The sequence below is a fragment of the Rhinoderma darwinii genome, chromosome 1, assembly GCF_050947455.1.
Source record: "Rhinoderma darwinii isolate aRhiDar2 chromosome 1, aRhiDar2.hap1, whole genome shotgun sequence".
Classification (NCBI taxonomy): Eukaryota; Metazoa; Chordata; class Amphibia; order Anura; family Rhinodermatidae; genus Rhinoderma; species Rhinoderma darwinii.
Genome location: NC_134687.1, coordinates 546,638,052 through 546,652,996, shown reverse-complemented (window position 1 = coordinate 546,652,996; position 14,945 = coordinate 546,638,052). Strand labels below are relative to the sequence as shown.

The 14,945-nt window shown below is 38.0% G+C and overlaps 1 protein-coding gene across 2 annotated transcripts in view; it reads left to right on the top strand.

Annotated features, from left to right (window-relative positions):
* Nucleotides 1–14,945, top strand: part of VCAN (versican) — a 76,038-nt gene that overhangs the window by 43,916 nt on the left and 17,177 nt on the right. Inside the window, exons 8-10 of one of the 2 annotated variants that reach the window (XM_075837603.1) lie at nucleotides 1,672–8,310; nucleotides 8,931–9,047; nucleotides 10,179–10,292. In XM_075837603.1, coding sequence (XP_075693718.1) covers nucleotides 1,672–8,310; nucleotides 8,931–9,047; nucleotides 10,179–10,292 — 6,870 coding nt within the window. The remainder of the gene's footprint in view (nucleotides 1–1,671; nucleotides 8,311–8,930; nucleotides 9,048–10,178; nucleotides 10,293–14,945) is intronic. The other variant, XM_075837611.1, reaches the window with a different exon arrangement.

Genomic DNA, 14,945 nt, shown 5'->3' with positions numbered 1-14,945 from the left:
TATAATAAAACATATTGGCAGAAATTCATGAACTGCTTTACGACAGTTTTATGGTGCAAGAAAGTTGCAAATGATGGCGCACGTCATATTAAAGTAATATTTTGCGACTATTTGCGTTTCTTGTTGTTTTTTTTTAAAAAGAGCAGGACTTAGACTTAGGCGGCAGAGCCACTCATGGTCCAACAAATGTACTCTAATTTGCACCAGAAACTCTTAATAGAATAGTCATATCCTACTCCTGCAGGCTTCACACCAGTCTTATTAAATCTGCCCCAATGTCTTATAGTAATAGTGAAAAAATGCAGATCTCGAATAAAGTTTTTAATTCCGTGTTTTCCCATATTTAAGGGGTTTTCCCATACACAACATTTTTCACTTGTCCACAGTATACATGTCTAATCAGTGGGGGTCTGACAGCTGGGATCCCCACCAATCATGAGAATGAGGATCCCAGAGTACCCTATGTGAATGGAGTTGTGACTGAGCATGCACAATACCACTTTACTGTCTATGGGGCTGCTGGAGATAGCCCAGTACACCTGTGGATAAATGTTGTTTCTGGGGAAAACTCTTTAAAGTCTAATGAACGCGGCTATATCTGTGCAGCCTCCCAGTTGTACGGAGTCATAATAAGGTGTCGATGCAAGTTTATGGGCCCTTATTGAACATCTGTATGCGTCCAATTTCATATGAATGCATACAGAGTCTTTTTTTTTTCAGTTTTTCCATACAAATACAACAGAAGCAAAAATTGTGGCGTTCTCCATCGGATTTCGTACGTATGGAATGCACTGAATCTCTAAGGCGCAACACAGAGTCCCCATGGTTCTAGAGGAGAATAGCTCCTTAATACAACATGCGAGGGAAACATGCCTTGATCTGTATGAATCCATGAAGAAAAAAAAAACTCTGTATGCCTCTGTATTGGCCCATAGATTTTTATTTGTGCCATATTATAGTTATGTACAGCACAGACCAAGAATATGGCCATGTTTATGACCCCTAAAACTCACAATATGTTGAGTTAAAATTAAAAAAAATAATTATCACTATTAATCATGAGTAACTTGAGTAACATGCGTAACAATCTACATTGACACATTACTGTTATTTATACAATAGATACAAATCTTGCAGAGTTCAATTTGTCACATAAACGTTCATCATGTGATAACTTTCTATGTTACAAAACTTATCTACATGGAAAAGCACAGATGACAATACGATGATGTTCCAAATGACAAACTCAACTTTGCTGTTTTGAAAATGTTAAGCTACATGCTTATAGTAACTGCATAAGTTGACAATTACGTTGGAAAGCAGCAAGATAATATATCAAGACAAGTGAGATGTTGGATATTGTGATTAGAAAATTATAGTGTACCTTGTTTTTTATTTATATTAGAAAATATTAAATTGTTAAGTAAAAAGGAAGAAAATGCAAATACTAACTGGGTAAATTAAGAACAAATGTTGTTGCAGACGCCTCACTTCATTGTTTGACAATGTTGTTTGCTTTGCTACGTTGTCCTTGTCTACCATGTTCATCATAGTAAATATCATGGTTATTAACTTCATTAACTGTATTTACAGTTCATTGGCAAAATACCGCCATCTATGAGTGTATATTAACACATTCACAAGCTAAAACCATTATTTGTTTTTCAACAGGATCAGTGGACCATCTCCTTCGCAAATTGGGTTTACCAACAAATGAATCTACTGCTGATTCCAACCTATATTCTTTCATAGAATTATTGCCACCTATTTTAAGTTCTTCTGAGGAGGAATCAGACTGTGACAATTCAACTGCTGCTGCTACATCCCCATCCTTAAAATTTATTAATGGAAAACAAGAAATAACACCAGAACCAAAACACTCAAAAACAGAGGAGGCTAAAGGAGACCAGATTGAAAGTGTTACACCATCCCTAAATGTATCAGTTTCTCAGCTAAGTGAGGTTACTGAGCAAGGTGTACTTCACACAGAGACACCAGAATATACTTCTGTTGAAACCCAAGAACCTGAAGCAAGTGGTGACGCAATTAAGGATCTGCCCACAACTCAAGCAATTTTAGAAGTCGAGAGTTTAACATCAAAAGAGCCTAAAAAACTATTTCAACCTAGTTCTACACAAGACGTATCTATATTCACAATAGAATCATCTGGTGATAAAGAATCTGACGTGCCTTTAACAACCACTGCTAAACCAACCATTACATTTCCTGAGAGTTTGAAACCAGAAACCACAGAGGTCTCATTTGAGCCGTCTTCCACCCACGGACTTCCTGAAACTGTAACACAAGATTTAAGTTCGGTATCAATCCTACCTATAACAAAATTTATCTTAAAAGAGGATGCCTCAACTGTTACTGACTCACTAGTGGAACTAGGAGGAGCAACGACTGGTCCACTGAATGTAATACAAGTGTCTACTGCATTTCTTTTTCCAGAAGGTTCTGGGGAGACAGGTGAGACGGGGTCCATCATAAATGTAACAACACCGGTGCAGGTATTTAAAGACAGCAAAGAATACACAACACAAGCCACAGAGAAAACAAAGAGTATTGTGTCTTCAGAAGTGCAAGAATCTCTATCTCAGACTACTGCATCACCCTTTAAAGACGTGACAGAATCCAGTACTGCAGTTACTAAAATAAGTGAAGAAGACATTACATTAACTAAAGCACCAGAAAAAGTCCAACCATTTGATGAAACAGAGGGGTCAACTACAGATGATACTATCAAAGACCTATATACTATGGAAGTACATACTACCAAAACAAGTCAAACAGTAACAAAATCTACTTCTACAAAGACCATTCTTTCAGATCCCACCGGGATAACTGAAGAGAGTTCAGTTATTGGTGATACTGCGAGTGAGTATGTTTTAAGTTCAACATCCAAAGACGGAACAGAAAATATTGGTACTGATTCCACGAAGATATCTGTAACAGAATTTAAGTATTCAACAAAAGTAGAAGAAACTACTATTATACCTGAAATCTCAACACAAGAGAAATATATCACCAAGCATACTGCATCATTGCTTTCTACTGAAACTGTTTCTACAGCAAAACCAGAAATACCTGAGGATAAGGTCATATTAACAGATGCCATTACCGAATCTTCTGTCCATACAACAGATCAGGCCATAGAAACACAACCTCAAAAACCTACTAGTGCTCAGTCACTTCTGGATACCGAAGCTTCAGGAGATCTGAAGGGCACAGTTGAAGATATATTTTCTACAGCCTCACCAACAGACATCAAATATGAATTGCTTGATAAAGAAACTACAACAAAATCTGAACTGGTTGATAAAGAACCTGAAAGAGTACAAGAACATGAAACAGCCTCAACTGCAGTCCCAGTTTCTTCCAAGTATATTTCACAAGTGTCAACTGTAAAGGATGATACATATGACGTATTTGGATCAGGAGATATTGAATTAACTTCAACCATTGTAGATGACACCATAATATTTAGCACACCAAGAGCAAAACTCACTACAGGGGATCACATAATGTCAGCTGTACAAGAGACTTTAACTCCTACGGTCACAAAAGATTCAGTCTCAGAAAAAATAAGCACCATATCCCCTGCTATTGACGGCTCTGGAGAGGAGGTAATTTTTACTTCTAAGCCATTTGAAGATGCAGAAAGTGAAAAAGATGCTTCCCAACTTTATTCAACCACATCTTCCATTACCGTTGAGGAGTCAAGAAAATTATTATTGCCTGAAACAAAAGAAGATGGCTCTGGTCAATATGAATCAACCTCTGATGCTAGTTCAACAAGCACTCTGAAAGAACTTCAGTTTGAAACAGAGACCGGAAAATTGTATGAAACAGTGTCCAGTTTACCAATAACACCTTCCACTATGGCATTAATAGTACCTTATGAAAGTGATAAAAAAGAAGTTACATCACCCCCATCTATTACTGACAGTAGAGCTGGAATTGTTAGCAGTGCAATTCCATTAACTGAGGAAGGCTCAGGTGATGAGGAGAACCTGCCTACAATTTCATTTATAACCACATCTGAATCCAAAGCAGAACTAGAGCTTGTAGATATTATAACAGTTTTGCCAACTATGGAATTTCTAAAGAGTACAGAAGAATCAAAAACTGAAAAAGAATTTGAACCAGAAGCATCTACAGATGAGACAGCATTATCTTTTATAAAGTTAAGCACAGATGAACCTAAAATATCTGAACCTGAAAGCCCGGAGTCAAAACTTAGACCTGTGTCATCCATCAGTCCTCCAGAGGTGATCACAGACGTCACTTCTCAGCTCAAAGCCACTAGTGACACAGTCACCTCTGAGTACGGCTCAGGAGGAGACGAGGATATACTGTTTACATCTTCTTTTATTAGAACAAGTACTGTTATACCAGATGAACACACTGAAGGTGCCAGTGCTGTGCCAACGGAAAAAGCCATTCTAAGCTGGAAAACACAAACCAGCCATGCTAATCTAAAAGATATCGAAAGTACTAGTTTGCCATTTACTGATCTAGGCTCAGGAGACTCAACTGACATTATTGCAACTTCTTCTTCAAGTAAGCCTGAAATAGTTTCCTTAACTACAGAATTGGAGGAAGATTTACAAACTTATACTAAATCACTACAGTTAACGAAACAGATCAGCACCTTGCCATCATTTGTTGACTCTGGTTCTGGAATAGGAGAAGAAGAATTGTTTAGTACACCTGCTCCTAGTGGTAAAATACAGACTGAGCAGCCACAGATTTCTTATCTCCCTACTACAAAAAGTGAAAAAACATTAGAAAAAGAGTCAACTGAAGTTGAGCTAAGAACAAGTGGTGTCATCACTGATCAACCTGATATCATCTTAGAGTATAGCACTGTCTCAACAGTTCAGAGACTCGCCAGTACCGAATTTAACGATTTAGGCTCTGGTGAGCTGGGGGAGATTTCAAGCCCTGTACCAACATCAGCCATTGTGTCTGAAGAAGTATCTACAGTAAGCGATGATGCTATCCCTAAAACAGTAGAAATAATACAGCTAACTTCTGAAAAATATGAGACATTAAAACCAGACCACACTTTAGAACCTCATATAACAGCAACATCTGAAGAGGATGTCACTGAAGCTACCACAGTTTACACTGCTAAAAGTGTGGAAACTTCAGATTATACACCAAAGAAACATGAACAAACAGACTCACCTTTAATGTTTGAAGGTTCTGGTGAAGGTTTAGAAACACGCACAGATTCTTCTATTGCAACCTCTGTTTCAGAAGAGCACATTGGTGCAGTAGTTTTACCTACCCTAAAGAGTGATATTGTTAGTGACTTGCAAAATTTAACCCAAAAACCAGAAATGCCAGTGTCACTAATCAGCTTTAGTCAAAGCACATCTCAATTATTAACAGATGAAACAAAGTCATTTACAGAAGAGATTTTGCAAACCAAGGTGGTAACAACATCCCCTATAAGTGTTGAAGATGAAAAAGAGTTCTTGATTGGTACTGGTAAAACAGCTGGCTCAGAAGTTATAGAAGAAAGTACTCTTAGTAGCATATGGGGTATCTCTCAACCTAATGACACCATAAGTGAAGTATTTAGTTCTACACAAATTCCATCTGAATTTATTCTGGATAAGAAATCTAGTACACAACTTACAGAAGAACTTCAGTCATCAACTCTCGAGCCAGATGATGGCTTGTATTTAAAGTCAACTATTACTACACCTCAAGAAAAAGTTGTTTTCATAGAAAAATCAGATGTTGAGGGGTCAGGAGAACTCTTCTCTGAGATCCACACTACACCTTCAACAGAACTCTACACTTTGGATAAAGTGGATCTCATTGGTTTGAAATCAACGTTACCCAGTAAAGATGAACAAGAAAGTATCACACCTAGTTCTGAACACTTGACTGATGACCAGTTTCCAGAAAGTACCCAAAAAATAACCTTGGAATTGTTGTCTACCAAACAATATGCAGATATTACATCAATACCACGTGCAGAAAAAGTTGGTCATTATATTTCTATAACAGAATCTATAGGTAAATCTACAGATTCATCTGTGCAAGCCACAACTGAGCCCGCAGAGATATTTACAGCGCAAAGTTCTTTGGATGATGCGTCTACTGATAAACCCATTATTGCTAAAGTTTCCACTAGTTCAATTAACATAGACACTGATTTTGCTACCATATCTCCAGAGACACTACAACCATATCGTATAATTGAGATTTCAACATCACAACAGACTGACATTTATACACAAACGGAGGAAAGTTCTGGGGATGATACAGAAGAAATTTCTGGGGATGATACATCTACTGATGAACCTATTGTTGTTAAAGAAACCACTTTTAGTTCAATTAGAACAGAGGCTGATTCTACTACCATAGCTCCAGATAAACTACAACCATATCAACTAATTGAGATTTCAACATCACAACGGACTGACATTTATACACAAACGGAGGGGGATGATATAGAGGAAAGTTCTGGGGATGATATAGAGGAAAGTTCTGGGGATGATATCGAGGAAAGTTCTGGAAATGATACATTTACTGATGAACCTATTGTTGCTAAAGTAACGACTTTTAGTTCAATTAGAACAGATGCGGATTCTACCATAGCTCCAGATACACTACAACCATATCATCCAACTGAGCTTTCAACTCCACAAAAAACTGTAGATCCTACACAAACAACTTCTGAAGGCTCCGAAGAGGCCACATTAGAAGTGACAGAAGGTGGTATCTCTGTCATAGAATCCAGGACAATCACAACAGAATTTCCAGGGAAGGAAAGAAGTGCCATTCAATTCACAACAGCTGGAACAGTTAGTTCTGATGTCGAAAAAACATTCACCGTACCTTTTACTGATATATTTGAGGGTTCAGCAGAGGGGTCTGGCATAGAAATATCTTCTAAAGCTACAGCTGCAACCTACCAACCAGTTCAGCCAAGTGCTTCATTTGTTTCTACATTCTCTGTTCCCACTCAACAAGATGTTGAATCAACCAGCCTACCAAGCAAGGAAATTACTGAAACTGTTTCAGATGAAACATCTACTACATCCACTGTACTAATTATTGTTAGCAAAGATTTGGATGATGTGACTACGACTGGCATATCTAAAACTGAATTGCCTAAGACTGAAACTATATCTGAATCCGATGTAGATGAGCCTAAATTAGGTCAAGGAACAACAGAAGCAGAGCTATATCTCACATCAACAATAAGAGAGGAAGCTAAGCAGGACAAGATTCAGCCTACCCCAAATATTCTTTCTGTTGAGGAATTAAGTAAAACATTTGAAGGCTCAACAACAGATGAGTTGTATTCTACATCAACAATTAGTATAGCTGCTGAAGAAGACCGAGATCAAACTACCCCAAGAGTTACGTCTTTTGAGGACTCTAGCAAAGGCTTTGTCTTGACAAGTTCCACTGTTCATGCTGCAACATTAGAGGAGAAAGTTCAGCCAGATATGCATTTTGTAACTTCAGCCAGTCCTAAAGACACCACTGAAATATCTGAAGGTGAATTATTTAGCGCTCAATATTCCACAAAGGATACTGATGTCATGATTGAAACCTCAAGGCAACCACAGAGCACAAGGGAAATTGTCCATTCAACTGCACATGTGAGCAGTCCAAATTATGAAGATAAAACATCAAGTATTGATCTAACAGAACTGGAAAGTATTTCTGTAGTCACTGAAGAACCTAAAGCTCCTGTCACCGTCATTCTTGTGAATGGAGCAATCGATTACACAGGAAAAATTATTCCAAGTACTTTACCTTCCTCTGGTTCAGGAGCTGACCATGAAGTCTCAGGACAAGAAGTTAGTGCAGATATTACTGCTACCTACAAACCAACAGGGATTGAATCAATTGATGCAACAGAAAGCCCACCAGAACCTTCTGATGTTACTGAGCAAATTCAAACTGAATCCTCTAACTCATTGTATGTTGTGGGCCAGGAAATCGTTTCCGTTAAGTCTGATATCTCTGAACCTACCAATGGACCAGACTTTGAGACATACACTGAGGATAACGCTACGCCTGGTCCTTCATTGCTTATTTTCTCTACAGAAAGTATTAAGGTAGTACCAGTTGATCCAGATGCACCTACCGATCTTCAGCCTGAAGATCAAACACCATCACCCTCCAAAATCGGTGGACAAACTGAAGAGACTGAAATAGTAGAAACAGGAAGAGAAGATACCCTTTCTGCGAGAGTAACACCAATGCCAGATCTTGATATCCAGATTTCCACTAGTAATAATATTGATGAAACTGAACTTCACATAACAAGTAAGATACAAGCATATGTTTTTATTCCTTTTTTTTTAAATCCTTTTAGGCATAGATTAAAGCTTTGAAAAGTTGTTAGTATTTAGAATTGTCTCTGTGTGGGTGACTGTGCATATGTGTCTATATATATATGTGTGTGTGTGTGTGTGTGTGTGTGTGTGTGTGTGTGTGTGTGTGTGTGTGTGTGTGTGTGTGTGGGGGTGTGTGTACAGTATTCATCATTATTCATTACCTCTTGTATGAGGACAGTCTAATAATGTCAGTGCTATAGTCATTGTCATTGCTTGCACAGCTTTACTGGCATGCTTCATCCATATGTGCTCTATCATGTTTGTATATATGTATGCCTCTTATTAATCAAAGCATTGCATTTCTAAATGGTAAATAATTTTTTCTACTGAATTATTTTTAGTCTAAATGGTAAAGTGAGGATCGAGTGACATATTAGTACTAGTATATATTGGAATAAAATCATAATTACTGTTTTTACCAACTACCATTGGCATATGTGTAATAAATGCTTATATACTGTATACTTTATATTGTCAAGTGCCATAAACTTTTAAAAACTTTACCTGATGCAGTAATATACTAACAAACTTGTTATTGCCTTATTGCAGCCCAAGACCCGTGCAGGGTAAATCCTTGTCAGCAGGGAGGAACATGCTATGCTCGTGGAGCTTCCTCATATGTCTGCACATGTATGCCTGGATTCAGTGGAGAGTTATGTGAAATCGGTATGTAAAGGAAATACATATATTAGGGACAATTGCTTAGTGACAAAATGGCAGGATCTTAAGCCCACTGATTTATAAAATGATGTTTGTGTCAGTGAAGTGGTGACATATGTGTGTATGTATATATATATATATGTATATATATATATATATATACATTCAGTATATACAAATATGTATATATATATATATATATATTATTTTTTTTTCATTCTCATACTTCATAGGAAATAGGTAGGCAAACCGTATAGACAGACAGCTATACCGTGAATATGGACATATGTAAGGCTCTTTAAATGTATAGTGTGCGCTGGTCAGGGTGCTCAGTAGGCACCCAATTGCACACGTACAGGGTTGGGCTGGCCCACCAGAATACTAGAGGTTTATATGGTGGTCCCAAACTCTGACACAGTCATGGCCCCAGGAGAAAATATTAAGACTTTGGAGCCAATAAATTGCCACAAGGGTCTATTTCTTATGGGATGATTATTAAATGGCCTCTTTGACCTTTCCAATTATATGTCCTGTGGGTGTTATGATACCAACAAAGTTTACAAGGCAATTAAAATTGGACTTGTACATGTACTGCATAGAGGGTAGATCCTAGAATAATTTCCTCTGGTGGGCCCAAGGTACCCTAATCCTACACTGCTCTCGTAAAATATCTCCCTTCCCTCAAAGTGTATATGTATAAGGACACAAAGTAGCATTCTGCATTAGGTGATAATGTGCTTACAACTTTTGGTAGCACTCTGGGTTACTAAGAGGGATCACTTGTCACATCTCTTTTTTCTCATCCTCACGTATCAGAGATTAAGAAGGGAAAACTCCTACAAAGCTTCGTATTGGGTTTTCTCTAATATTTGTAGGTACCATTATACTCGAATTATCCACTTACAGGAAACGAATGATACCAAATACCACAAAGGTCTTAGTGCCTTGAACACAGGCTTGACTCACACAGAGGTCAGGTTTAAGATGATGTTTATATTCTTGGAATGACATTGCTCGATCCATTTCATGTCAGTATACCTGTTAATTCTATGATGAGTTTATGTCTATGGTTCCCAGATATACAGCTGTCATTTTTGCTTTACATTGCATTCCTAACCCAAAACTTATTTTATGCAGATATCGATGAATGTCACTCAAACCCCTGCCAAAATGGAGCTGCTTGCGTAGATGGTGTCAATTCATTCATGTGTATGTGTCTTCCCAGCTACTCCGGAGCGGTTTGTGAACAAGGTAAAATAATAAAATGGTCGGCAATTAGTTTACATGTTGAACAGGATTTCAGAAATCTGGAAATATTACAACAATAGGCACTTTCAACTCTGATTTATTGCTAGAATTATGACAATAAAAATGTTTGCTGTACATGACATACATTTTTTTTGTCATGATTATAACAATAAATCAGAGATCTGACACGATCTATTATCCTAGTATTTATATACAAGTTAAAATGATTGTTGTGACACTTTGTGAGTAAAAATGTGAGATGCTAAGGCAGACTGGGAAAGCTAGAAAATAAATTCTAAAATACCTTTTTATATTAGTCTTAAAGGTTATCTCTGCTTTGACGGAAGTAGAATATCTTAAAGGGTTTGTATAGGATTAGAAAAACATTGCTGCTTTTGTCCAGGAACAGTGCCACACCTGTCTATGGGTCATGTCTGGTATTGCAGCTCAGCTCAGCTGAAATACCATACACAACCTGTAGAAAAAAAGCATCCATGCTTTTCTAATCCTGGACAAAGCCTTAAGTTCTGCCTAAACAGAAACAGTAACCTCCTTATAAAATGTTATTAAAAGCGTTTTCAATTTTGAATGTATATAAATCTTATTTATCGAATAATGGAAAGTTTTGCAAATTTCAAATATACTCTGTTTCAAGTCATAACCATTTTTAAGATCCCTGCTTGCTGTCGGTAATTGAAAGCGCTCTTATTTACTACTGATCATGTACAATGGACACAGGTACTCCATTAATAAGCTGTTGGCCTGTGATCACAACGGGTTTTCAGCCTCTGGATGTAAAAACTGTGTTTTCATTTAGTAACAACATGCAGAAATCTTGAAATTGGTGAAGATTTTTTAAAAACATTGCAGATCAATAGTGTTTAAGCTTTATTTTAATACTACTGAAAAATGACATTAACAAGATCAGTAGGAATAGAAGCAATCTGAAAACAGAAATGGGCATCCGGGGCACAGTTCCCAGCAATAAGCTATAGGCAGCCATTTGTGGTAGTCTGTAACATTAGATGGCAAGTCAGACTGGCAGAAAAGTTGCAGGAAATCAGAATTTTCCCTCTTTGTCCTACTCTATTTGTGCATCTCTCACATTTCCAACTAATATAATTCTGTTAAAACAAACAATTTATAAATTTGCTGTAATTTTCCTTAACATAACATATTCTATGGCACTGCACTGGTTGGATTTTTTTCCACTATGTGCCACGATCTGTAGGTATGTGGACCCACTGGGCCGTACTACCGTAGCGGGATAGCAGTTGGCCAACAGAGTACCAAGTCAATATATAAATAGTCCAAGCACAAGGGTATCTGTAGTGGTTTAGACAGTAGCAATGGCTAGGCACAGATGGGACCTTGACAGCAGACACCAGACGTGGTGTAACACAGCAGGCGGAACCGGTGGCACAACACGACTCCAACAGGTTTACGACACAGGAACAAATGGCACGGGATACGGGGTACAGGTAGCAGGGCACGGGAACAGGATAACACTAAGTGACCATTTGAAAGACTAACATAGGAAAACACAACAATGCTCAGGCAATGAGAAAAGGTGCTAATTAATGATAATTCCTATATGTGCGCTGGCCCTTTAAGGCCAGGCACGAGCGCGCATGCGCACCCTACGGGACACAGTGGACCGGAGCGGAAGTGAGCGAGTAATCCCGACGGTCCGCGGCCATGGACGGTACACTATGCACAAGCTATACAGTCTCATAGACTTAATAGACAGATTCAGCTCTGCTACATCTATATATTAACTGTGATTACCTATTTAGGAAACTGTAGCTGGCAAAGTAGAACCATGTTAATTAAAAGCTCTATAATGTTTATCAACCTATAAAATCTTTGGTTACAGCATGCAGAATTCCATTAGAAACGCTTGTCTTTGGTGGTTAGTTTCAAAAAAACATCTGTGACATCAGTGATATTTGGACAACATTCCTTATATGCCTGACAGTTAACCCTGTATTTACCCATGAACCATTTCCTAATACGTTGTTAGATAATATATTACAGTATGTAAGATGTCAATTTCCTAATACAATGTGCAATCCAATATTACAGTGTCACCACATGGGTAGAGGGTGACAGCTCCAGTTCGCACATACAAGTTTCCTTGCTGACGAGAAGAAGAACATCTTTATTTCATTTGAGATGTTTCACTTCATGGATAATTGGACTTGATTAAGGAAGCAGACTAATGCTATACTTTGAAGTTTCAGTGTGTCGCGTCGGTCACATGAGAACAGCAGATGTTAAAACGCGTTAATAGCAATGAATAGAATAGAGAACACATCCTATCCTGTAATATCACCAGTAAATCCAGCAACCTCATTACGTAAATCGCCTAAAGGTGCAAAATTGCTCAAAAACCATAGCAACAAAATATTTCTGTCTCTCTGGATTTTGTACTACGTAGAAAGTAGTTATTTGATGATTGGTTACTATATTTTTATTGTTGTCATTTTTAGGTATACCAAACGTTTTCCTAATAGCGGACCCCCCATGTCATTGCCATTGGCAGTTGTGGGCAGGATAATCACCTGCTTATGTTCTGCTCTAAGTAATGTAATTTATTCATTAGAATATTTTAAGTACTCCCTATTAAACGAATGAATCATTTCAATGGGGAACTTTCTCCTTTTCACTGGCGTGTCCCTTGAAGAGTCAGCTGGCATTCACTTCTCAAGTGGTTTTATACTATTAGATAATAATAAAATTTCTCTAGATGTGGCCATAGATACAAAATTTGGATTCCACAATAAAACAAACCTTCCAACATTAGTACCTTCCTTTTCAAATCACAGATATGCAAAAACAAAATTCAGAAATCAGAAACATTCTCCCATGGAAAGAGTTTCCCAGCTAACATTTACATTGCCATTAATGGGAAATTCTCCCCTAATTGTTGTTGGCCCCTAGGATTGCAGTGACAACCACTAGTGGCCAACAGTCACTCGCAGGTCAATACATTTTCCAATCAATGAAATAGTATTTCAACAGTCCGCTAAATAACTGATGTGTCTATAGCTGCCTTAAAGGACTTGTCCACTTTGGACATTCCCTTTCATTAAGTAGATCTCTTGGGTACTAGCTGTCATAGGGCTGTGTAAAATCAATGGGCATGTGGGTAATGCACAGACACTAGTGGTGTACCAGAGTGAGAACTGAGGACAACTCCTTTAAATGAGGTATTCCACTATACAGAGATAGTACTTACCAGCATGGCCACTTCCATAGATGGTTAGAAGTTTCCTATTTTATCATTCAATAACATAATCTTTGATTCTTCAGTTCTGGATTTAATTTTTCCCTTACTTGAGAGCTCTGCAGTGGTTTGGGAACAGAGCAAGGTATCCCCAGCCAAATTTCCATTCTGCCAGACAAAATAAAGCTGTATTAGGGATGTAGACACTCTTGTCTGGCAGGGGACTACATTTTGCCGCGTCAGTCCTGAATTCATTGGAATGAAACAACTGCCAAGTAGATTGATCATGTACCACGTTGTACCACAGGATGGGTGTGGGTTAATACTTAGATTAACTTTTACTACTTGCAGTTTGGTTAAATTCTGTTTTTCACGTAGAACAATAAGTGTTTTACGTCTCTAAACTGCGCTCACACCTCTAAGTGTCCTCAATGATCTCATGCTGAAAACTGACCAGCTCTTAATACTGCATTGACATAAATGATACATTGTTACTTAGCTTTCCATGATTATATATACGTATGCAGCTTTTTTCGAGAAATTATACTGTGCAGGACTTAAATATCCAATAAATCTAATTACTTAGCTGTTTTGCATATTTTTATTTACGCAGTCTGCGTTCTTAAAGATTTGCCAAGCTTGCAGAATTGATCACATAGTATCAGCTTGGTGTCCTCTTGTAGCAGATGGGGAGCTGCGCTGGCGAATTTTAGTGCTACATTTGCACAATTGTACTGCTTAAGCCATCACTTATAACTTTCCACATAGAAAGAACCCAGGTGCAGGGAATAGAAGTGACACTGATAGACCAGCACCAGATATCCCTGTCAAGCCTATTGACAAGCCAGATGTGACTCAGTAATTGTACCAGGTAGTAGACAAGCCGGCTGAGATCACGTTCCAAAATTAGAAGGTACTTGTAACAGAATGCTTACTATGTTATATTGGATTGCATGTGTACAGTATCTACACTATGGCTGTAACAGGGATTCTTACAAGATTTGATTGCCTATGATTGTTGTACACTAAACCTTATATATACAGAGACGTAGCTTGAAGTTCTTGGGCCTCGATGCAAAACCTATAACAGGGCCCCCAGCTATCGTGTCATTTATTGTACTAGTCTCTTTATATGGGACAGAGGGATCTTTTGAGCCCCGTCAGGCTCTAGGGTACAGAAGCGACTGCAACCTCTGCAGCCCCTATGTTTAGGCCTCTGACCTATCATAGGTTCAGTAGCCCATCAACATTGGTGATGTTAAATTGCCGCCTATGGATTTGGACCTATAGAATATTACATTGCCTTGAATGACACAGATATTTATTTTAAAGATAAAACAAACCAGACCAAAGGCTTATGCATATGGCCGTATTACGGTTTCATTTTGTGTGGAGCCAAAATAGGGCTTCCATAAAGGTGCATGGAG